Source organism: Cutaneotrichosporon oleaginosum, assembly GCF_008065305.1.
Source record: "Cutaneotrichosporon oleaginosum strain ATCC 20508 chromosome Unknown ATCC20508_contig02, whole genome shotgun sequence".
Lineage (NCBI taxonomy): Eukaryota > Fungi > Basidiomycota > Tremellomycetes > Trichosporonales > Trichosporonaceae > Cutaneotrichosporon > Cutaneotrichosporon oleaginosum.
The window spans coordinates 2,990,116-3,013,342 of record NW_027072171.1 but is presented as its reverse complement, the minus strand read 5'-3'; the positions used below and the strand labels follow the sequence as shown (position 1 = coordinate 3,013,342).

General features: G+C 61.3%; 10 protein-coding genes across 10 annotated transcripts; 5 read left to right on the top strand and 5 right to left on the bottom strand.

The window, feature by feature from the left end:
- Positions 1-44: 44 nt before the first annotated feature.
- Positions 45-2,326, bottom strand: COLE_02883 (uncharacterized protein; the record flags this gene model as incomplete). The annotated part of the gene is made up of 5 exons (XM_018421480.2): positions 45-1,033; positions 1,074-1,866; positions 1,898-2,003; positions 2,036-2,120; positions 2,152-2,326. 5 exons carry the CDS (start codon positions 2,324-2,326, stop codon positions 45-47), a joined length of 2,148 nt encoding a protein of 715 aa, XP_018277154.1.
- Positions 2,327-2,489: 163 nt separating this feature from the next.
- COLE_02882 (uncharacterized protein) lies at positions 2,490-3,145 on the top strand (the record flags this gene model as incomplete). The annotated part of the gene is made up of 4 exons (XM_018423798.2): positions 2,490-2,564; positions 2,613-2,715; positions 2,822-2,928; positions 2,972-3,145. The coding sequence occupies 4 exons, from the start codon at positions 2,490-2,492 to the stop codon at positions 3,143-3,145; spliced, it is 459 nt and encodes a 152-aa protein (XP_018277153.1).
- A 172-nt stretch (positions 3,146-3,317) lies between these two features.
- COLE_02881 (uncharacterized protein) lies at positions 3,318-4,438 on the bottom strand (the record flags this gene model as incomplete). Its single annotated transcript, XM_065626243.1, has 3 exons — positions 3,318-3,589; positions 3,661-3,823; positions 3,854-4,438. 3 exons carry the CDS (start codon positions 4,436-4,438, stop codon positions 3,318-3,320), a joined length of 1,020 nt encoding a protein of 339 aa, XP_065482512.1.
- Positions 4,439-7,387: 2,949 nt separating this feature from the next.
- COLE_02880 (uncharacterized protein) lies at positions 7,388-7,690 on the bottom strand (the record flags this gene model as incomplete). The annotated part of the gene is made up of 1 exon (XM_018419552.2): positions 7,388-7,690. One exon carries the CDS (start codon positions 7,688-7,690, stop codon positions 7,388-7,390), a length of 303 nt encoding a protein of 100 aa, XP_018277151.2.
- Positions 7,691-7,860: 170 nt separating this feature from the next.
- COLE_02879 (uncharacterized protein) lies at positions 7,861-8,055 on the bottom strand (the record flags this gene model as incomplete). Its single annotated transcript, XM_018423796.2, has 1 exon — positions 7,861-8,055. One exon carries the CDS (start codon positions 8,053-8,055, stop codon positions 7,861-7,863), a length of 195 nt encoding a protein of 64 aa, XP_018277150.1.
- Positions 8,056-9,417: 1,362 nt separating this feature from the next.
- On the top strand, positions 9,418-12,164 carry COLE_02878 (uncharacterized protein; the record flags this gene model as incomplete). The annotated part of the gene is made up of 5 exons (XM_018426205.2): positions 9,418-9,636; positions 9,709-9,769; positions 9,832-10,035; positions 10,083-10,265; positions 10,306-12,164. 5 exons carry the CDS (start codon positions 9,418-9,420, stop codon positions 12,162-12,164), a joined length of 2,526 nt encoding a protein of 841 aa, XP_018277149.1.
- Positions 12,165-13,949: 1,785 nt separating this feature from the next.
- COLE_02877 (uncharacterized protein) lies at positions 13,950-14,162 on the top strand (the record flags this gene model as incomplete). Its single annotated transcript, XM_018423795.2, has 1 exon — positions 13,950-14,162. The coding sequence occupies one exon, from the start codon at positions 13,950-13,952 to the stop codon at positions 14,160-14,162; it is 213 nt and encodes a 70-aa protein (XP_018277148.1).
- A 99-nt stretch (positions 14,163-14,261) lies between these two features.
- On the bottom strand, positions 14,262-16,600 carry COLE_02876 (uncharacterized protein; the record flags this gene model as incomplete). The annotated part of the gene is made up of 2 exons (XM_018423794.2): positions 14,262-14,357; positions 14,390-16,600. The coding sequence occupies 2 exons, from the start codon at positions 16,598-16,600 to the stop codon at positions 14,262-14,264; spliced, it is 2,307 nt and encodes a 768-aa protein (XP_018277147.1).
- A 2,415-nt stretch (positions 16,601-19,015) lies between these two features.
- On the top strand, positions 19,016-20,706 carry COLE_02875 (uncharacterized protein; the record flags this gene model as incomplete). Its single annotated transcript, XM_018420037.2, has 2 exons — positions 19,016-20,377; positions 20,425-20,706. 2 exons carry the CDS (start codon positions 19,016-19,018, stop codon positions 20,704-20,706), a joined length of 1,644 nt encoding a protein of 547 aa, XP_018277146.2.
- Positions 20,707-21,524: 818 nt separating this feature from the next.
- On the top strand, positions 21,525-23,015 carry COLE_02874 (uncharacterized protein; the record flags this gene model as incomplete). The annotated part of the gene is made up of 5 exons (XM_018420470.1): positions 21,525-21,587; positions 21,788-21,838; positions 21,941-21,977; positions 22,073-22,251; positions 22,356-23,015. The coding sequence occupies 5 exons, from the start codon at positions 21,525-21,527 to the stop codon at positions 23,013-23,015; spliced, it is 990 nt and encodes a 329-aa protein (XP_018277145.1).
- Positions 23,016-23,227: the final 212 nt, after the last annotated feature.

Sequence of the window (23,227 nt, the reverse complement as noted above, 5' to 3'; positions counted from 1 at the left end):
CCATGCAGCCCCTTCTACCTGTAATCTACTAGAGCCCCTCCCCTCTAGTCGACCTTAGCCTTGTCCGGCCCCGCCTGCGTCGACATGTCTGGCAGGGCGGCGGCGAGCGCGTCGATCTTGGAGAACTGGTGCTCAAAGCGGGAGGGATACAGGAACGGCCGGAGGTCGAAGCGGTTATCGTCGGGGCTGTAGCTCTCCATATGAACCGAGGGCGTGAGCGTCGTCATCTTGTGGCGGTTGATGGCGTGCATGAACCAGAAGTGCTTGACCTTGCGCGCGATCTCGGCCGGCGCCAGCGCATTCCCCCACTCCTGCACGAGCTTGCCGTACATGCTGAACGGGCCGCACTTCTCGACCTTGCGCAGACGCCCGAACACGCTCAGCTCGTCGTACGTCATGCCCATCTCGACCTCGTCGCTCTGCACCGCGTTGTCCTCGCCGATCGGGATCAGCTCGGCCGACGGGATCGCGTCCAGGAACGAGCGCAGGATCGGCATCTCAAACTCGCCTTCGGCATACGCGATGAACCGCTTCAAGTCCGTCTTCGAGATGCCTCCGATCGGGTTCACGTCCGCGCTCGAGCAGTCATATTTGGTCAAGTAGCCGCGCAGGGACTCGTCGACGTTCGCCGATCCCAGCACGAGGAGCCCGCCCTGCTTGCCGCGCGCCCACGGGAGGAGCTGCGCGAAGAGGTAGCCCACAACCATGCGCAAGCGCGCCTGGATGTTCTGGAGTGCCAGGTTCTCAGCGTTTGACCCACCGTGCACCGCGAAGCGCGGGTTCTTGCCCGTTATCAGCGTGAAAATGCCCTTGACAGCCGACACAGCCGTGTCCATGTTCAGGTCGACGTGGTAGGCGCCAATCGCCTCGGCGAGGTCCTTGGCACGCTTGCGCGTCTCCGCGGATGAGTTCTCTGTCCCCATGTAGCATGTGTGGAAGATGCGGTTAGCGAACTCGCGCGGGTCAACGGGGAGGTAGGACGAATCATCGGGCTCGCCGGTCATGCGGCGCGCGTCGGCAATGACCTGCTGATCTGAAGTTAGACCGGAGCGTCCTTCGACAGCAGAACTCACTCCCCTCTGTCGCGGCCTTGGCGACGAGACGGCACATCGAGTGCACGATCGTGGCAGTGGCGCAAGAGTCAATGCCTCCACTAAGCGGAAGGAAGTAGCCCTGCGTCCGCGAGCGGCGGAGGTAGTCCCACAACCAGCAGGCGGGGCCAAGCGCGATCTCCTCCTCTGGAGTGTGGTAAGTCATGTCGGGATACGGGGCCTTAGTCTCCATCACGCCGGGGCGCATGCCCCGCCCGCCGTCGAGGCGGACGTCGGTGCCGAAGCGGGGGTAGCTTGGCGCCTCGGCAGCCTGCATACGGCGGGAAGACGTGGTGCGGTGGGCGTGCACGGCGCCGATGTCGATCGTGGCGGTGACAACCTCGACTTCGTTGAGCGAGAACTGAGAGCCGCGCGCGAGAATCTTGCCGTTCAGCACGATCATGCTCGACCCGTCGTAGTACAGGCGTTCGCCGTCGCACCCCTGCTGGTTCGCGTAGAGGTACAAGCCGCCCGACTTCATCGTCGCCTCCTTGATGAGCTCGACGCGGCGGTTGAGCTTGCGCAGCTCGTGGTGGCTTCCACTGCTGTTCGTGATAATCTCGACGCCGTCCAGCGCCATGCCGATGTGGGGTGAGTTGGGTGTGAACAGCTCCTCGCACAGCTCGACGCCGATCGTCAGGCGGTCCGCCGTCTTGATCGTCGCGTCGCCGAAGGGCACGGCCTCCTGTCCCGTAATCTCCTGGATGAAGTCTGGAAGGTAATAATCCTCGGTCTGCCGCGGCTTGCCCCACGGCGTGAAGTGGCGCAGCTCACGCTTCCGTCAGCGACGCCACGAGCACACTCACGTAGTTGCCGTCGTTGGCCATCCACATCTTCGGGCGGATAAGCACGATCTTGCCGTTGGCAATCACGACGCGGCAGTTGTAGTTGGTGCTCTTGTGGACGATGGGCCTGGGGTCAGCGTGTCACACGACCGCGCTCACATGCCAATGTCGCAGACGATGTCCTTAGCCTCCTCGCTCTGGAGAATAACGCCGAGCACCTCCCACGAGTGCTGTTCCGTGTCGCCTGGGGTCAGCTTGGAACTCGTTGGACGCACCCTCGAGAAAATGGTCGAGACACCCATATCCCGGGATCTCGAGCTCTGGGCCGACACGCAGCGTCGCCCCGCGCTCCTTGGCGATGCCGATGGACGCGAGGATCCGCTTGCAGTTGCCATCAAAGTCGAGCGCCCACTGGCGCAGCTGACAGGTGGCGACCGTGACGAGGTGCATGGTGGTGTGGGTGAGGGTGGGACGAGTCGCGATATCTTCCCCACATCCGCGGATCGGACACCTCCACCGGGCCGGTCGCGGCGTGACACGTAATTTCGTATCAGCGCGCACATTGAGACGCGCTGGAGAAGTCGCGAGAGAGTTGTCGAGCACGCATCACACCATGGCGGAACAGCAGATCACGCTCACCGACCTCGACCCCAACCAGCTGCAGGAGGTGAAGAAGCAGCTTGACGAGGTGGGTTGCGGATGCTGCACAGCTGGCAAGCCGCGTTGCTGACTACAGGAACTGGACCACCTCACGTCGTCGTACGCACAGCTAAAGCAAGCGCAGGCCAAGTTCCGCGGCTGCGTCAACGATGTCGATGAGCTCAAGTCGGCGGTGAAGGGTGAGTCGGGTCGGTTGTTCTGGGCTGGGTTCGGTCACAATGTGCTCAAGCACGATGTCCGCGCGCTCGCAACCCCGGCCTTGTCCGCGCTTAGCGCTAACTCTAGACCGCGAGGTGCTCGTTCCCCTGCTGTCGTCGCTTTACGTCCCCGGCAAGCTGGGCGACACGAGCCACGTGATCGTCGACGTCGGGACAGGGTACTACGTGCGCAAGGTGGGTTGAGCGACCGCAACGCTAGCGGCAAAGCTGATTGCAGACCCGCGACGAGGCGAAGAAGCACTACAGCGACAAGGCGGCGTTCGTGCAGAAGAACCTGGACACGCTGCAGACTACGATTGAGCGCAAGCAGGAGAACGTGCAGAGCGTTGTGCAGGTGCTCCAGATGAAGTTGCAGGAGGGTGGGAAGGCTGCGGCGACCACAGAGGGATAGGGAGCTCACCATAGCGCGGCGGCGCAAGTAAAGCATAAGGCGAGAGACGTGAGAGGCAAGAGGCCATAGAAGAGGCAAGAGCGGAGGCCGGAGACAGGAGGCGGTCTCGAGAACGACAAGCGCAAGACGGACGCATTGTACCCTGCATCTGCATGTATACCCTCTAATACATCTACGCGGGCATGCCAACGCCGAGACGGCGGCGCATGTGCCAGCAGATCTCGATATAGTCCGGCTCGTTCTCGGGGGTGATGAGCGAGTGGCGGATAAGGAAGTCGACGAGGATAATTCCGCAGTTGGGCTTGAACTCGCCGCGGTGCAGCGCCTCGATGACCTCGGGCACGGTCATGAGGTGGAACGACTCGACCTCATCGTCGTGCGGGCGCGGGAGCACGTAATCCGCCGAGTCGCGCGGCGGGAGCGGCAGATCGTAAAGGTATCTGTGTGAGCTGCGTCGCGTACATGCTTACTCGACCTCTGGCCGTCAGCGCCAACGCTAGACTACACCCGCTCACCTGGCTGCAAGAACCCCGCCTTGGTGATGTACCAGTACGTCGCGAGGCCGACGTTTCTCAAGCGCGCCTCGACAAGGCTGGCGGGCAACGACGCCTCCTCGTCGCACTCCTTGATCATGGTGTCGCGCGGTGTCATGCCGGCCGTAATGCCCCCCGCGACGGTCTACGTGAGCGCTGCCCTTCCGACGCTCACATTATCGAGCATGCCGGGCCATGTGGCCTTGGTCGGGCTTCTGCGGGGCACCCAAATCTTCATACTCCCCCCCTCGCCCTCATACGCCGTCATGTGCACGCCGAAGGTCGCGAAGCCCCAGACGGCGCACGCGGCGCGCTCGCACGCAAACGCCGCGTTGCGCCACCCGCCACGCGGAGGCGTGGCGAACGCCGCGCTCCGCGGCGACGCGTAGATCGCGTACAGCTCGTCGCGCCATCCAGCCAACGCGGGCGTAAAAAGGCCGGCAGCGCGCCAGCGCGCCGCCGTGTCCGCGATGGCTTTGTCCATCGCCTGCCGCCCGCCGGCGAGCACGTCCGGGGCGAACGTCACGCACTCGACTGCATTTCCCGCGCGGTGGGACACGAACGCGGCGTCGCCGTCCAGCGCGGCTAGGACGGCCGGGCGCAGCAGGCCCACGGGCGAGAGACGTGCGGCGTGGTCCGCTGGCGCGATGTGGAAGGGCACGTAGACTTCGCCGGTGTCCGGGTGGTGCGAGGGGTATGCGGCGCAGGCGGGAAAGTTGTCGGCTGCGAGCACGACGGGGAGGAGCGAAGGGGTGGCCATGACTGCGGCCTGGCCGTGCGGTGCGAGTGCGTGTTGCTTGTTGCCTATTTCTTGATTGCTTGGGCTTGTCGCTCACAGATCACAGACAGGGGAGGGGGAGGACGTGCGTGCGAAGAGGATTGTTTGTGTATAGTGCAGGCTGTGCCGGCTGCGTTGGTGCGCGAAATGGAGGTGCGGATCGGATGATCGGATGTGTGCGGGGCGGAGGTTGGCTGATCTCCGTGGAGACGGAGAGATCTGTGGTTGGAATCGAGGGGCGAGGTTGGTGGTGGGCTTCGGAGGTCACGTCATTGCTTCGCTCAGGGGCGTCGGCGCAGGCGTGGCGTCAGGCCAGGCACATCTGTGTCAGTGCGGGGCCGCGAAGCATCAAGACCTTCTTCTCTCGGCCCGCGGCCCGCCCGGCTCTTCTGCGACAATCGATCTCTTGGATTGGAGCGCCCGTGCGCCTGTGCGCCTGGCGTGCGCTGCGCCCGTGCTTGTATGCGCGCGTGCGTGGATACTGTATGCACTAGTGCGCCCTTGCTCTGCGCGCATCACCATCACCTCACTATCGCCAGTCACATCGATCACATCCCAGAGACCAAGACCAGGAACCAGATCACCAGAAGCACCCCATCCCCGAACACGACGCGAATCCCAGGTGGAGCGGTGTTTGTGATGGACGGCTGACGGCGGGGGAACCAAGTGCGCCACGCGCCAAAGCCGACGGGGGCATGCCGATGGGATTGTTGGAGCACGCGCAGGCGTCCAGGCGTACAGGGGTACCGGGCGTACCAAGTATAGCAGGGTCAGGAGTGATGAGCAGATGAGCAGGTGCAACAGCGTGGTGAGTGTACATTCCGCGAATCAGGTCACGGCTCTCGGATTGAATCCGTGCGGCCCCGGCGCCGCAGCGCCTCGGGCCCTTTGCTACCGCTCTTGCGCTGGTGCTGGCGCTCTGGAGCTTTGCGTTCTCGCTCGCCCTCCCCTCCGCGCGATCTTCGCACACGTCCGAGGCGCCACGCGCCACCGCCCACTACGCCCGTACGCCGTTCACGCCCATGTGTTTTGTTGTGGAGGTATGCAGTCGGGGGAAGAGACGCGTGCATGGCATGCATGGAAGTATTCAGTATTCAGCAATCGACGATTAATTGGAGGTGGGATATGGCGTGAATTGCGGGGATATGGGGGGATATGGAGATCTGGTCGCGACTGCGGCACTACGTTGCTGCGCACCTGATGGCCGAGTGACACGTGTTTGGATGGGTTGGGAATGGCTGAGCTGCTAAAAGAAAGGAACGACGCAGGGGCATCCCGGAGGGCCGGACGGCCGGACGGAACGGAGGGAACAGCAGCTCTGCAGGCACACGACATCGGCGCGCGTGAGAGTGAGGGTTGGCGCAGCAAGCGGTAGGCGTGGTTGCGGTTTTCTCATGTCTGGGCGCAAGGGCAATCAATATACGGAGGTACGGAGGGAAGCAGCCGAAATGCGTTTCCGAAACTGGGGACAACTGGAACGGTGAACGGGCCTGACGGGACCTAAATACTGATTATTGATGGCCTGTTGCCTGCTGGAATGTAATCAGCGGTAAAGGAGTCACAGGGAGATTAGGATTGAGGAATAGAATTTTCCATGTCTCTTGATCTCTTGACGATCTCTTTGTCACTTGGATCGCTTGGCACAAGTCTGGGATTATTCAGGGTCCAGTTGAGACACCTGGGCACGCTTGTGCGATCCCCACGGGATGATGCGTATGATGGGCATGATGGGCACGCTAATTGGGCCAGCCCTGAACGCCTAGACCCGGTGCATGAAGAGTTGAGTTACGACCGAGGTACTGAGACATGCCTCCTGAGGACCTGGATCCGCTGGGCATATGGCCCAAGGGGGTTAAGAGGTGGCGTCAGGTGGGGTGGTTGTGCCATGCGCCATGCGCCACGCGTGCCTTGCGCCACATTCGGAAGCGGCCGTGCTCTCTCGTCTTTTGCCCCTGGAATCGTTCAGAATACCGCTCTCATCTATCATCAGACTCGAGAGCTCGAGAGCTCCAAAGCGTGGCGCATGTCGCCTCCGTCGTCTGGGCCGTACGTGATGCAAATGCAGCCCCCCCCCGTAGCTCACTGCATCCCGCAGCCCGCAATACCGTGACTCTCTGTATGGCCGAGAAACCACACCCCCGTTGCCCCCGATCCTCTGGCCCTGCCTCGGGCTTGGAGCCTCGATCCTCGAGGCTGATCCGCAAGCCTCGAGTGACGGCATTTGGACGGCATCTCAATAGCTCAAAGTGTCTCACAACTCGTCGAGCTCCCATTCTGTACCCAGAACCCCGTACCCGATCCCTAATATCATCTCAGGATCCTTTGCATCATCACCCATTCACTCACTCATCACTCTCAGCAGCTCAGCACAAGCCGACCACCGGCAACGGCAAACGACCTACGACATCCTCCTCTCCCCCGCCTCCCCCCATCTGGCCATCTACAATCCGTCCATTCGTCGCCGCCGCTGCCGCCGCCTTCCCCCCCCGATCACCCCTCCCACGTCAGCAGCCCGTCAATTGCTTGCCTGTTCTTGACTCCTCTTCATTCCACTACTCATACTCTCAACGACTCAACCCCCTTGTTATCGCTCCATCCACAACATCCACAACATCTACAACATCTACCTCTTATCTCCATTTCCTCCCTCATCTCCACCCACGCCCCACGCCCCTGCGCCCTCCGCCTCCCTGCGCCCTCGCCCCACGCGGCCGTTCCCTCTCATCCTACATCCTGCACTGCACTCTCGTGCAGGATCTGATCATCAACGGCATCTGACGCCCCACATATCGCCGTGCAGAGTCTTCATCGCATCCCCACGCATCACTCCGCAGCCGCAGCAAACCAACACTTCTCCCCGGTCTCCCCCCTTTGCTTCCCAACTTGCAACCCCCGGATCCCCGATCGGCAGGTGCTGCATCCATCTCCCTATCACCCGATCGCCCTCTCGCGCCTCCCCTGCGCCCACACAGCACACGGCACGGCCCCCTCTCCCTCATCTCCCAGCTCCCGAACGGCCGAGCGGCACGTACAGTCGATCCGCGACCCCCGACCCAGCAACACTTGGAAGGATCGATTCCTCCCCTTGTCTCCTCGTGAATCCTCTGTCTTCCTCGTCTCCACGCGATCCACGCCCCCCCCCCCCCGCCTCGCTCTCGCCCCGCCTCGCCCGCTTCCAAGCTCCGAGGCCCGTGCTGCGCCCCCAGCCGGACACGGACGCGCCACTTGAATCATCCACCCATTGCCGCGTCTCGTGTCGCAATCCCGTGCACCGTGCAAGCTTTGCGCAATTGTGCACAAACTCTGTGCAACACCGCAGCCGCAGGACCGCGCTCGGGCGACTAACTAGAGGCACTCGACTCGGCCCACTGTGCTCGTGATCCATTCCTTGGGTCATAGCGGAATCAAGTCGTCGTCGTCGTCGTCGTCGTCGTCGTCGTCGTTGTTGTTGTTGTTGGAGGATCGTTGGAGTCAGCAACCAGGAGAGTGCGAGGCTCGAGTCTGTGCGCCAGGCTCGTGCTTCGTTGTTGTTGACGAGAGAGAAAGACACAGAAAGCGAGAGAGTAGGCGATTCGAGAGATCGAGAGAGCGTCGTGCATCGCGAGTGACGAAGCAAAGAGACGCCACCGAGTACGCCACATTTGAAGACGCTGGGACGCTGGGACCTTTCGAGAGTATACTTTTGGCCCTGGCCCTGGAAATCTCCTGGTACGTGCCCCCGAGGCCCCCTCCCCACAATCCCACAACCGTCACCCCTCGTGCGCCCTCGTGCGCCCTGCGCCCCCGCCCTGCCCCACCCTGTATTGTTGGCTTGCTGGCTTGGTGGCCTGCTGGCACTGCGTCATCCCTGAGCAGCAGCGACAAGCCGCCACAGTCTATCATCGATACAGCCACACACTGGCAAAAACGGCAGCATCACCTTCTTCTCCTCTTCTCTTCTTCTTCATTTCCAAACAACACTCAATACACTCCATCCACATCTCTTTCGTTCTCCTCCCTCCTCTCATCCCCTCACATCCACAACCAACACAAAAGCAACAACGGCACACACTCGGCCCACCAACACACGGACGTGTGTCTCGGCCTGCGCACCGACCTCTGCACCCTCGCCTCTGTCTTGTCACTCCTCGCCTCGCCTCACACATCCCCCTTCGCACTCTCACACCAATTCTTGCTCTTCTCTCTCTACTCTCTCATCGTCTCTTCTCTTCTCCTTTCCTCTCCACCTCCTCCCTCCTCGTCTCCCTCCCCTCTCATCCTTGTCCCGTCACTCGCATCGTTTACCAACTGCAGCCTATCTTCACCAACCAACCTCGATACCATCGGGCGCCGCACCTCACATCTCAGGTGACAGTGTCTCATCAATCACCCATATCCATTATCGACTCAAAACCACTGGTTCGTTCGAGTGGCACAGATACCGACACCTGCCTACCCCGCCCTTTCATCTGTGAGTTAAGTACTTTGCCACTGCCTTCTACTTCCTTCTTCTCCCGCGCGCACATCGACTCAGTCACTGCCGATCGGTGGAGCCGGACCTTGTCGGGATGCTTCCCATTGCGAGCGGACGCGCGCACACATCATCCCAGTTGTCAGTGGGGACATCTTTGGTCAAAGCTGTGCGGACACACGCCGGACAGCGCGGAGTGAGAGCGTCGTAGGCTCGCAAGCGCCATGTGGCTCGCCCAGAAGGATGTGGTTGCATGGCTGTGGAGTCGGTCACTTTGTCCTTGACTCGCCCCACCACGGAGGGCAACCTTGGCGCAATTGCGCCCATCGGCTCCCCCCTGCGCCCTCTAGCGCCGCCCCCCTCCCCCCTTCTTGGCCTCGTGCTTCTCGGCGGTGGCAACGACGAGCAAACATGACCGATCGTAGCTGACGCCCCACAGCGCCTGCGTGCATCAAAAGCGGCTCGGAACTCCGAGTTCTCCAACTAAACCAACATGCCGGCTGGGCACCACATGCCCGTGCACTCGTCATATCCCCCGCCTGGTCCAGGCTACCCAAACCACCCTTCTCACCCCATGAACCATCCTCATCATCACTCGTCCCGCTCCAATGGCCCACCCCCAGGCATGCCCGGGGGTGGCCCTCCCCAAATGGCCGGGCCGGGCCCTCCTCCTAACATGCCTATGAACGTGGCCCCACCAGAGCCCATTGGCCCTCCCAGTAATGGTCCGGTATCCAACGGTCATCACGGTACTCCGGGACCCAGCATGCCCATGAGCCCAGCTCTCCGGCAAGGCAAGGAGACGATGGACAATTTGATCAAAAATCTGAAAACTGCCAACGAAAACACTTGGATGCTCATCGGTACGTGCACCGCATGAGCGGTCGTGCACTGTTCACGACGGGACAACCCGCTGACTGTACAGGCGCTGTCAGTGAACAAATTGCGTCCCCCGACGATGCCGCCAAGGCATTTGACCGAGCACTCAAGCACAACCCCAACTCGATCCTCGCTCTGACCACTGCCGCCAACTTGGCGCGCAGTCGCGACAAGTTTGACGAGGCTGTCGACCTCTTCCAGCGCATTCTCAATCTCAAGCAGGATAACGGGGAGGTGTGGGGCTCAATGGGTGAGTGATAGTGGTGCACTGTAGCGCGCGTGCGTGCTCACCATTAGGTCACTGCTTGTTGATGAAGGACGACCTTCCCAAGGCCTACACGGCCTACCAGCAGGCGCTTCATTACTTGCCGAACCCCAAAGAGCCCAAGTTGTGGTACGGCATTGGCATCCTGTACGACCGTTACGGGTCGTTTGAGCACGCTGAGGAGGCGTTCTCCAGCGTGTTGAAAATGGACCCTGGTGAGCATCCTCGTCTCATTGCATATCCGTGGCCTGACAGCAGATTTCGAGAAGGCCAACGAGATCTACTTTCGTTTGGGGATCATATACAAGCATCAGCGCAATTACCCCGAGTCACTGAACTGCTTCCGCCGCATCATCAAGAACCCTCCCCGCCCATTGACGTCCTGGGACATATGGTTCCAGCTAGGCCACGTCTACGAGCTCGACCGCGACTACGTTCAGGCGCGCGATGCGTACATGCGTGTGCTTGGGCACCAACCAGACCACGCCAAGGTTCTCCAGCAGCTCGGTTGGCTGTACCACCAGCCTGGCGCACCTTTTGCCAACCATGAGCAAGCTATCGGATATCTGACAAAGTCACTTGAAACAGACCCTCACGACGCCCAGAGCTGGTATCTTCTCGGTCGAGCATTTATGGCTGGGCAGCGCTACAATAAGGCTTACGAGGCGTACCAGCAGGCCGTCTATCGTGACGGCAGGAATCCGACATTCTGGTGCTCCATCGGTGTCCTTTATTTCCAGATCAACCAATATCGGGACGCCCTGGACGCATACTCGCGTGCTATTCGCTTGAACCCGTACATCTCCGAGGTTTGGTTCAACCTGGGCAGTCTGTACGAGTCGTGCAACAACCAGATAACCGATGCGGTCGATGCCTATGTGAGAGCGCAGGAGCTCGAGCCTCGGAACCCCGCAATTAAGGAGCGCCTCCGCCTTCTCCAAAGCCACAGCTCGCAGCCACTTCCACCTCCCCCTCCCCCTGTGGATGTGCACCCGTCTCAATATAGCGGCGCGCCTCCCAGCGGAGGGTATGCGCCCAACGGCAGCCAATCTGGGTCTCCTCCTCCACCTCGCCATGGAGCCCCTCCTGCTCCTGGTCCACAAATTGGACAGGACGCGCGTGAGCAACCTCCCGGTCCAGGCCGTGAGTTGCCATCGCTCCCAACAGACTACCGCGGACCGGAGCCGGCAACGTTCCGGGGTGGCGCAGTTCCCCCGCCGCTCGCTCACGTCGACGAGTCTCGCGGTAGCATGTCGCGACACGCCCCCTTGGCGCCAATCGACGTAGAGCGCCCCCCGGAGCCCCCGCGCGACTTGCGGGAGGGTTACCCCGAAGGTCCCAACTTTGCGACTGGCCCGCCTGGCCCCAATCGCTTCGACCCAGCTCATGATGCCCGAGGAGGATCGCCTCGTCGGCGCCAGGCAGAGCCCGGAGCTGGTTATCCACCTGGCTATCCACCTCAGCCCCACCCGGGCTACCGTGACCGCGAGCGCGAAGAGTGGGAGCGTCGAGGCGGTGATCCGCGTGCCATGGCTCCTCATGACCACCGTGGGCCGTCACCACGTCCTGGATTGCTCCCAGGCGACCCGCGCGCAGGCCCGTCTCGTGATCCCCGCGACCCTCGCGACCCTCGTGACCCACGTGACCCCCGCGACCCACGCGACCCTCGCGACCCCCGCGACCCCCGTGACCCTCGCGATCCGCGCGAGTTTGTTCGCTCACCTGATGGGTACCCTCCCTACGGCGGCGCGCAGTATGAGCGTGGCGGACCTTACCCGCCCGGCTTCCCTGACCCTCGGGATCCGCGTGCGCGCGAGCGTTTTGAGGAACACGAGACTAAGCCTCCCATCGAGTTCGGCAACGGCCGCCAGGCGTCGCTGGCACGCGAGCACGGCGAGATGCGTGCTCCATCACCAGCCGCGTCGACAAGCAGCAAGGCAAGCGGGCGTCGCAAGGTGTCTGACAAGCGCGAAGATCCATCAAGGAAGATGAAGAAAGCTCCAGACTCCAAGGGCCGCCGTCTCAACGGTGAGGAGCCTAGCCCGCGTCCCAGCCCCGCGCCTTCTACTTCACGTGTCGCGGCACCCAGCCGCACTGTCGACGAGGGTGAGTAGCACATTCATGCCAACGCTAACGCCAGATTATGACGAAGGAGTTGATGCTCTCATGACACTGCACAATGAGCGCCGTGCCCCATCCGTTGCAACGGACAAGGCGCCCAGCCCTGTCATTGGCACCAAACGTCCCGATCCGTCGTCCCCGGAAATGCAGAGTCACAAGAAGTCCAAGGCCTCGCCCGGCGTTGGCAGTCCCACACGCCAGACTGTCATCGAGGTGCTCAACGCTCCACGAGCGCCGGCGCCACCGAGTATTGAGCGCACTGAGTCGAACGCTAGCATCGAGGTGCTGAATGCGCCGCGCCTGCAGTCGAGCGCCGACTTTATCAAGTTTGGCAGAGACAAGGAGCGTCGCTCACCTGAGCGCCCTGGGGCGCGTGCGTCTGCGCCCACCTCGCCCTGGGAGGAGGCGCGTGAGCGCGATCGCCGCGAGCGCAGTGAGCGTGAGCTCAGAGAACAGCGTGAAGAGAAGAAGGACGAGGCTAAGTCGCCCAAGTCACCGGTGAAGCGCCGCGCGTCGGATGACCGCGCCGCGCCTCGCTCACCCTCTGTCGTGCGCTCGCCTGCAGCCGAGAAGGCGCCTTCTAGTAAGGGCAGTGCTGTCGGCGACAAGCCAGTGTCGAGCAAGGGCAGCGTGGCTGGCGAGAAGCCTCCGTCGAGCAAGGGCAGTCCCAAGGACGTGGTGATGGACAAGGACGACAAGGCACAGTCCAAGCCCACCGCCGGGGATGATGGTGACGTGGAGATGGAGGATGCAGAGAAGTAGAAGTGCAGATGGAGTCTGTAGCCTGATGTTCGTTGGAATGCTATAGTGTCTAGATGACAAGTTGAGAGAATGGGTCGAGCGGCATTGAACTCGGGATGATTGTAGGCTGAGCGCGTGAGCGGAGTTGGAGCGGATGCGTCGGTGGCGTTTACAAGTGGATGATGCCGATGATGTCGGCCGATGCCGCACTATCTCAGCCGAGGGTTGCAACCAACTTTATCAGCCACACGAGCGTCACTTCATCTCCATCTCCATCTCCTCTCCACTCTGTGTGTGTGCGTCTGCATCCCTCATCTACATGCGCCCGCCCTCACTCCTCCGCTGCCCTTGCTGGCGCGGGCTCGCGACCTCGTCCCGCCCCTCGGCGCGCCACCAAGACCACTACGCGACGCTCAAGCTTCCGCGCAACGCCACGAAAGCGCAGATCAAAGCGCGCTTCTACGAAGCGAGTCCTTCCCCCTCTTTGCTAACACCAGCTCTCGAAAAAGGCCCACCCCGACGCGCCCGGCGGCTCTCCCGCCGCCTTCCACACCATCAACGACGCGTACGCCGTGCTGGGCGACGACGCCGCGCGCTCCGCCTACGACCGGCAGCACGCGCCGCGCCCGGCGGCCAGCGCCGGCGCCGGGTTCTACCCCCACTCGCCGCAGGCGCGGCGCGGTGCCGGGCCGCACCGCGCGTGGAGCGGGGGCGGGACGGGCGATGGGCGCGGGACGTGGGGCAAGGCGGCGCCCGGGCCGCAGTGGAGTGGGCGGAGGCGGGTGGATCCGAATCTGGGGTTTGGGATGGGCATGGGGGGTGTTGGTGAGTACGGAGGGGAAGGGGGAGATGAGGAGAGAAGAGGAGGACGGGGAGAGGAGGAGAGAGAGGAGGAGAAGGAGGAGAAGAGAAGAGAGTGGGAGGAGGTAGAGGAAGACCGGGGAGGAGGGCGCGCAGAAGACAGGGCGTGATGGAGTGCAAGGAATAACGGCGAACTGACTGCAGGCGGACGGGGCTCTACCGGCGACCTCGGCGGGATGCGGTGGGGCAAGAAGGAGAGCGCGAGGGAAAAGGCCAACCGCGAGAAGCGGTTTGGCGCGGCGCGGCTCGACGAAGAGGTCAAGGGCGAGAGCACGGGGGTGCGGCTGCTCGTCGTCATGCTCCTCCTCGCATGCATCATGGGTGTTGGTGGAGGATTCTCGACGAGCAGCGCGGACGAGGGAGAGGTGGTGCCAGAAGATCTGGACTAGAGCATAGACTATATGTATGACGATTGTATGAGACGTCCCCGCCCACGGCGTAGCAATGGTGTACATGATACAGGGCCTGCCCTACTACTTTGTTCTAGTCTAGTCGCGCCGCCGCATGCGGCCAGCCACGTTGTCGGCATACGTCGCGATGTTGCGGATGAGCCCCGCCGCGCCCGAGTGCCCATGGATACGGACCTGGCGTCAGTCTGTCTTGGCGTGCGACGCACCATGATCGTCGGTTCTTCTGGCTCGCCCAACCCCTCCTCCGTCACGCGCCGCCGCAGCGCGTCCATGATATCCGCAATGTCCCCGCGGTCAAGGTCGTCTCGTGCGCGCAACAGTGCCTCAGTGAACGCGAGCTGTGGGCCGTGCACGCGCGCAAACCCGTGCCAGTCCAGCACAAACATCTCCGAGCTGGCGTCGAGCATGCTTCCGACAATCTTCATGATCTCAAACGACGCCTCGATGTCCTGCGGTGCGCGGTAGTTCTGGAACAGATCAAACGCCTGGCCCACGTCCTGCGTCAACCGGTCCGTCGCTTTGGGCATGCGCAGGCTTTTGGCAGGCGCGCGGCGCAGTGCCGTCAAGTACGTTATGAGGAAGGCGTCGAGCATGTCGTCAATGAGCAGGTCGAAGAGCGAGCCGTTCAGGTGCGCCTGGTAGTCGGACATGTAGTCGCCCATGGTCGCGATAATCGATGTGCTCAGCGCGCCAGAGTACCACTCGGGCGTGAAGAGCTTCGAGGTCGCGGGGCGTAGGTCGTTGAACACAAACTCTACGAGCGTGTTCGTGCATCGCTTCGCTGCGTCCAGGTAGCCGTCGATGGCTTCATTGAGGCGCTCCGTAATCGTCGTCCGGTACTTGTCGCTGACGAGGGGCTCAAGGCGCGCCTGCAGGGCCTCGGTGTAATCGGCCGCGCGCAGTTGGTCGTTCGCCAACGCCATCGTGTACTCCACCAAGCCAGGTGCCACCTCCTCGGGCCGTTTCTCAGTCGAGAGGCGCAGCTCTGAAGCCACGAGCGCGGTCCACTCGTGCTGAACGCGGTGCATGACACGCCCGCACTCGGTGACGACGCGCGCGAGGACCGCGCCCTGATTCGATTCGAGCGACAAGTCGATCTGCTGATTCACCAGCTGGAAGAAGTCCACTACGCCGTCCATTCCAAACAGCCCTTCCGGGGTGACTTGAGGCTCGGCTTCGCGCAGGCGGAACTTGCTTGTCTCCTCCTTCTGCAGATTGATTGTCCACTCGTCAAGCTTTGTGATGATGAGCTTAACGTAGTCCTCAATGAGGTCCTGCGCTCGCCCATCAAGCAGCGGTGGGCTCAGCCAGTCGATCGGCACCTCGCCCTTCATCGTCTGGCGGTACTTCTTGATCCACGCATGCAGCTGGAGGAGAACCTGGGCGTCTGGCCCGGCCTCGACGATGCGCGTGAGCATCCCGTTCAGTGTTCTGTGATAGCGCTTGATGTACCACTCCACGACGTTGAAATCCTCCGGGAACAGCGACTCGAGGTCGTCCTTGATGCGCACAACGTCGGCAAATAGCCATTCGTCAAGGCCGTGGATGAAAGCCAGGTCGTCGCCGCGGCACCCGTCCCATTCAGCCTCAAACTTGGACTTGATTCTTCCTTCCATTGCGTCGAGCATCTTGTGTCGGTAGTTCTTGATGACGCGGGCGTTGGCTTGCATGGAACGGAAATTGGACGCGGCGTCGTTGGCAGCGACCTTGCGCACGAGACGGAGTGCGACGGCCTTCTCGTCCTCCTTGGACTCGAACTCGATGATCTTGAGCAAGCGTACCACTGTGCCGCCATATCCGGCGCCGGCGTTCTCGATCATGTTGGCACTGATTTCCCAAAGCCAGCTCTCAAACGCGTGCGTGAGCAGGTCCAGAGGCTCAAACCAGCGCGCAAGAATCGCCTTGTCCTCTCTAGAACCTCGCTTGGCTTCGTGCATCGTCTCGTTGCGGAACGTCTCGAGCTTCTGTAGCTCGAAATGAATCGGGAGAAGATTGGGGCTTGGTCCTATCGGTCCACCAGATTGCGCGCGGTCGTCCTCGAGCAGCGCACCGAGGTGATTGACCTTATCGGCCATGCTTTGTAGCTCGTTGACCATCTTGGCGGTCTGCGTAAAGTTGCGGTGCACGCCACTGACGCGCGTGATCTTCTCAAACACCTCGCCCTCGTCCTTGTCGCGCTTCAGCTTCTCGACCTCTATCATCTCCTCGCGGATTGCAGCAACGGCCGCGCGGCTCTCCTGTAGCTTGAGGAGCGCGTCACGGGTCGCGTCGAGCTGCGATCGCACACCTTCTTGGAGCTTGGCATCGAGTGTCGCCTTCTCCTTGAGCAGCTTGTTGCGGAACGCGCTGAGCTTGACGAGGTCGTCGGGCTGCCGGAGCACCTCGCCCACCGCCGCCGAGGCCGAGAACGTCGCCATGGCGGATGTGTCGGGTGCCCGGGGAAGTCTTGATTATGTGAAGGAGTAAATCGGGACTGGGACCTGTGAAGATGTCAGTGCAACGCGTCCCGCATCGCGCGCAGACATGTGGACGTACGTTGGACTTGAGGTCCCGGCGTCATCGCGCGAGTGACGCGTGGGATCATGATTCATTTGGTTCCGGCTGGAATCTGAGCGGTGGCAAAATGCTGTCCCCCAAGTGGAGAAGGTGGGCGAGCTCACGCTCCTGATTGTCCTTCATCCTCTCACTTCGACACCAGAGGGGGGTCGGCCTTGCAGGCGACCAACTGACAGCAGGGGGGAAACCCAGGAAGCGACACGGGCGAGGCCACAACCTCCTCGCGTTGGGCGTGGTCTGGTGTGAGCGCCGGTGATGCGCGCGCTGCGGCTGGTGGCAACAAGAGCCCGTCCAACGCTCGGCGCGGCGAGGAGCGCGAGAGTTTTGGACTCGCGCAGCTGGAGGTGGGGGTGCAGATGCTGGTGCGGGTGCGAGGCTGAAGGAGGGCGAGAGTGCACGCCCCGACGGCTGCGCTGACAGCCACACAAAGGAAAGGGAATCAGCAAGTGTGCAAGCTCATGCTGGTCAGTCGAGTTGGGGCGAGGGTAGGGCGGCCATCCAGGCGGCAGCAGCAGGCGGCCAGCAGCCAGGCGGCCAGGCGGGATGGGCGGAGGGCCGTCGATGCGCAGGCATGGGAGGGCGGCTAAGGATGGCGCGGGTGGCGAACAATGCATGGGGGGTGAAACCTCACCACCCATCCATCCACACACGTCCCAAACGCCCTTCACACACCACACACGTCGTCCGTCCCCTGGCTCTCCCGGTGTCACCGTACGCGGCCGAAGCCCCACGGTTCCTTGTCGCCCCTGCAATCGGATCGTCGCATCTTGTTCCCTGACTCAATCAGGTCTGATCCGACCATCATAGAGGTGCCACTCCGGCGATTTAATTATAACGCCGGAAGGGATCCGTAAGCGTGTGGACCAATGTCAATGTTTGGACGTGCCTGGATGGCAAAGGAGCGATGAAAACAAGATGCGTATATAATCCCTGGGCCCCGATTGCTGCCGGCCCATAAAAGTCCCCCAAGTCGGTCGACACCCAAAAAGTCGCCTCACTCGCCTGCGCCTGCCCCCCCTCACCACCGTTCTCACCCAACCAACGTCGCCGCCTCTCCTCCCACCCCTTCTCCCGCTTTCCGTGCCCCGTCCCTCAATCTTAAACCTCCACCCCCCCCCCTCTCCTTGTCAAGCGGCGACACTCCCCAAACACATCCCCCTACACCAAAACAATCATCCAGATACCCTCTGCCCTGTCATCCAACCCACACTCACTGTATAATCCCCTTGCATCGCCATCAATATACCTCTCCACATCATCAATCCACCCTTCCTCGCCATCATCCATTTCATCCCAATCCTTTCCCTTTCCCCTCCCTCTTCTCCAATTTCCCGCACTACCACCACCACCACCACCCACCGCTGGTGACCGGCCGCCCTTGGATCCCAGGCGAATTCGGTCATTCAGCGCAACACCACAAAGGTGGGTGATCATGGCACATTTATGCATGAGCACCACGCATTTGTCCATACCTTTTTCCTCGTTATGTCAATGCTGACCTTTGCTGCTGCACTTTCCTCTTCGTTCCTCTTTCTCGATATCACTCGCGTGCACTCATCAACCACTCTCTTCTTCTTCTTCTTCTTCCTCCTCCTACCACTCCAGTCCGCCACATCATCACATCACTTCAAATGTCCGCCGAGGTCACTGCGCAGTCGCCCGCTCCCATTGCCGGCGGCTCCCCAGAGAAGCCCCTTATCAACCCCCTCCAGACAGAGGGTCCCCCTCCCTCGTCCACAATTGTTGAGCCCTCGCATTCTCGCCTCCCCACTCCTCCCGCCTCTGCCCTGGCCCCGGAACAGCCCAACGGCTCGACGTCGTATCTCCCGACGCTCTATCCGCCTAAGGCTTCCTCGCCATTGCCAGGCGCCCACCCCACTCCGGCTGACACTACCTTCGATCCCATTGCCTCATCCTCCGCTCCACCCGCAGGTGGTGACAGCATGGACATCGATCGCTCCGCGAGCCCAGGCCCGGCCGGGATCAAGCGCCCCGGTGACTCGCTCGTGTCTGAAGACACGAAGCGTGTCAAGGAAGGCTCCCCGCGCCGCTCCCACTCGGGCACGCCTCAGCCTCCTGCCGCCCCCGCTCCCCCTGTCCAGGCGCCTCCTCCGGCTCCGTCAACAGCAGCTCCCGATCAGCCGCCGGCTGCAGCGCCAGCGACAGATGACCCCAACGCTCCGCCTGTTGTCTATCCGTGGACCAACTTTGAGCCTACGAAGTATCTTCAAGGGCCGGGACCAAAGACACCTTGGACGCCACAGCAGCACAAGTATATGCTAAGCGCTGTGCGTTCGATGCTCAAGTCCAACAACTCGGTCAATTTCCGGCAACCGGTCGACGTCGTGTTGTTCAATATCCCCCATTATCCCAACATCATCGACCGACCTATGGACCTCGGCACCGTTGAGACCAAGCTTATCGCCTCTGATCCCCGCGGACCACCGAAAGACAAGAGCAAGGCTGCGAGGTGGGACCCTTCCAAAGGCAGCTACTCGTGCGTGGCGGAACTCACCGCCGATGTGCGCCAGATCTGGGAGAACACGCGCAAATTCAATGGCCGCGATCATGTCGTTTCTCAACTGGCGTCCAAGCTCGAGGAACAGTATGAGAAGGCGCTTCGCTCTCTCCCCAGCGATGCCCCTGCTGCGGCCGCTGTTGCATCGCCGGCAGGTGGGCCTTCCTCGCGCCGCCAGTCCATCTCTCAGACCCCCACCATTCGTCGTGACGCCGAGTCGGGCAGGCCGAAGCGTGAAATTCACCCTCCTCCCTCCAAGGATCTGGACTACAACTCACCCGGCTCTCTGCGTAAGCCTAAGCGCCGCAACGACCCGCAGATTCAATGGGCTGCTCGCACACTCAATCAGCTTGAGAAGTCGCAGAAGCATTACGACATTGTCGCCCCCTTCCTTTATCCTGTACAGGAAATCATCGCTGCAATCTCGACCTACACACAGGTTATCAAGAAGCCGATTGATTTCCTGATGATCAAGCAGCGTTTGGAGGACAACGAGTATGAGGACGTGTCACAGATAGACGCCGACGTGCGCCTCATGTGCAACAACGCTCGTACCTTCAACCCTCCCGGCGACGCTGTACACAACGCCGCCAACGCCCTGCTGCAGATTTGGACTGAGAAGTGGCGCTCGTTGCCACCAAAGCAAGAACTGCGCGAACCGAGCGAGGAGGTGGTTGCCGACGAGTACGACTCTGAAGACGAGGACAAGGACGGTGAGTCTCAATTTGTTTTTCTGAAGCTAATTTTAGTGGTCCGTCTGCGTGAGGCAAAGGCGGAGCGTGTTCAGCTTGACCGCGAGATCGCAGAGCTCGAGCGGAAGATTGCTAGCAAGCCCGCCAAGCAGCGCAAGCAGAAGGCCCCCAAAGCCAAGGCGGCACCGCGTAAATATTCCACTACGAGCAAGCCGTCGCCCGGCGGGCCAAGCGTGAATGGTGCGATGAAGAAGCAGCGCAAGCCCAAGCCCGAGGTCACATACCACGAAGACGACGACAGCGAGGAAGAACCAGAGTCCATCACGATAGATCAGCAGCTTGAATTGGCGAACAAGATTCAGACTGCCGACGCCGATATTCTTGGTCAGGCTGTGGCTATCATCCAGGCGACGACCAACATTACTGGTGTAAGTCCTTTGAGCATTCGTCAAGGAAGATGACTGACATTTCGCAGGATCAGGAAATCGAGCTGGACATGAATTCCCTGCCACCAGCAACGGTCGTCAAGCTGTATAACCTCGTGTGCAAGGGGCGCAAGCGCGGCAAGAAGGCCAAGCCCCAGCCGCGTAAGAGCGGTTTCGGCGGCGCTCCCGGTCGCAAGCACCTCAACGAGCAGGAGGAGGCGGACCGTATCCGCAAGATGGAGGCGCAGCTCCAGGCGTTCGACAGCCGTGGTCCGGCTCAGTCATTCGAGGAAGAGTCGAGCTCAGACGAAGAGTCGAGCGACGAGGAGTAGATGCTCTTGGTCTATTCTGTGGAGCAGTAAGCGTTGTAGATGGTCGTCACAATCATAGAGGCGCCCTGCGCGTCCCGCATGCCGAGTTTGTAAAGGTCTCTCTCGGTCGCATATGAACAGCTCAATCCGCTGCATAACCAGGAGGCATGAGAGGGGCTGGACTACTCATCGTCGGGGCAGAAGCGCTGCGTGTCCGGACGAACTTCCGGCATGTAGGTGGACCACACTTCGGGTGAAGGGGTGCGCCTCTGTGCGTATGAGATGGGACGCGCGCACTTTGCGAGTTTAGAGCTTTGGACACTTAGACGACATGTCGAAGGCTCTAAACGTACATCCACCAACACAGCTAACAGAGGGAGTAAGCGGGGCTGGACTCTCCTCGTTATTATGAGCCGAGACCCCGGCCCGGCGGCAGCTCACGGCAGTCAGGGGCGTCGGTAGATGCCCGGGTGATTCGACGTCACCACATTTGGGACTATCAACACGACCTCGTCAGTGACAGATGCTGGTGCCCCTTCCGACCTCATTATGCATGGTAGCGAGGGCGGGACGAACGAGCAGTGCTCGAGCAGCACATGTGCACATTCTCGCTCGATAAAAAAGTGCAAGTCTGTCGGCGTCATCCCGACACGCTCGCGACGAATGTCCGCGTGTGTGGTGTGCTGCTATTCCCCGAAAACGCCCCGAGGGCAACATCCGTTCACCCGCGCTCACCCAGAGCCCACCTGTTCTCACGCCAGCCCCAGGCCGCAGGCTGTATAAAGCTCTTCCCCGTCCACTTATCTTTCCTCCCATTCTTCTCTCCCAGTCCAAACACAATGCCCACTACCGAGTTCACCCTCAGCGACGGCCGCAAGCTCCCCGCCATCGGTCTCGGCACTGTAAGTCTACTCCTGTGCTGGTTGGGAGTTACTGCTCTATGAGCGGATGGCACGGATGGTTCCAATGACGCGGGTGACAGCGCTGACGCCCTCTTCTCTGCCATCAACCCTTGCACCGACATCACTCATCTCGCCGCTTCACGCCCCATGTCCATATTCGCCAATCCCCTTGCCCTCTCCACCCTGGTTTTGCACAACAGTGGCAGTCGCCCAAGGGCGAAGTCGCCAAGGCCGTTGAGCACGCTCTCAAGGTGAGTTCGAGTGACGAGACGAGGCAGACGAGTGCGGCCCCGCGATGCAGTTGTCACCCTCCCCCTCACCAACTCCTTCCCCAAACGCATGCTGACAAGCAGAACGGGTATAAGCACATCGACTGCGCCTGGGCCTACGGTACGTTCTGCTGCGGTCCTCGGCTGCATTTGCCCGCCGGGAACCATACTGCATTGTCCGCATCATGCGGCTGAATTGAACTCCGCTGACGACAGGGAACGAGGCCGAGGTCGGTGAGGGCATCAAGAAGGCTGGCCTTCCCCGCGACCAGTTCTGGATCACCTCCAAGCTCTTCGAGCTCCACCACCACCCGGAGCACGTTTCGCTCGCCATTAAGGACACACTCAAGAATCTCGGCCTTGAGTACCTCGATCTCTACCTCCTCCACTGGAACGTGAGTACCGATGTGTATGGCGAGAGAAAGGCGCCAAGCTCTACCACCTGGTGTAGAACTCCGCCTCTCTGGCCCGTTATTGCGTGACTCACTTCTGACACCAGATCAACTGGCAGGTTGATGCGCCCGAGGGCGTCCTTCCCACTAGAGAGCACACTGTCAAGTCGGAGAAGTCGGGCAAGGTCCTCCTCGACGTCGAGCTCTCGGATGACATCATGCCGACCTGGCGCGAGATGGAGAAGCTCGTTGACCAGGGCCTCGTCAAGTCGATCGGTGTGTCTAACCTGAACATCCACCGTGTCAAGAAGCTTCTCAAGGAGGCGCGCATCAAGCCGGTGACCAACCAGGTGGAACTTTCAATCCAGTGCCCACAGTTCGAGCTCGTCGACTGGCTCCACAAGCAGAACATTCAGCCGCAGGGCTACTCGCCTCTCGGCGGCGCGGGCGGCTCTGCGCTCCGCGAGAACCCCGAAATCAAGAAGATTGCCGATAAGCACAACGTCGGGGTCACGACCATCATGCTCTCGTGGCTCGTTAAGCGCGGCATCAACCCCCTGCCGAAGAGCTGCACGCCTGAGCGCATTGACCAGAACCTCAAGATCATCGACCTCACCGACGACGAGTTTGAGGCCGTCAACAAGATCGCGCGCTCTGTGCCCCACAAGCGCGTCTGCGACCAGTCGCACGACTTCGAGCCCTACTACGACATCTACCAGGAGAACGACCCAGAGTACAACGACAAGGTCCAGGCCCAGAAGCCCTAGGCGCCGGTGGTTGTAGCAGTATATGCATCGTTAATGGGATTGATCGTCCGCGGCTATCGTCGAGGTTGTCCACCGCCGCCCTCAGCTTATCACTCGCTCGCTTCATGTATGTGTATGGCAACTGTACGGCAAAGATTGAAGTGTCGAGTTCCTTTTAGTATCAGATGTGACAAAGTAGAGACGTCGAGAGCATCTCTGGGCCGCAGCAGCAA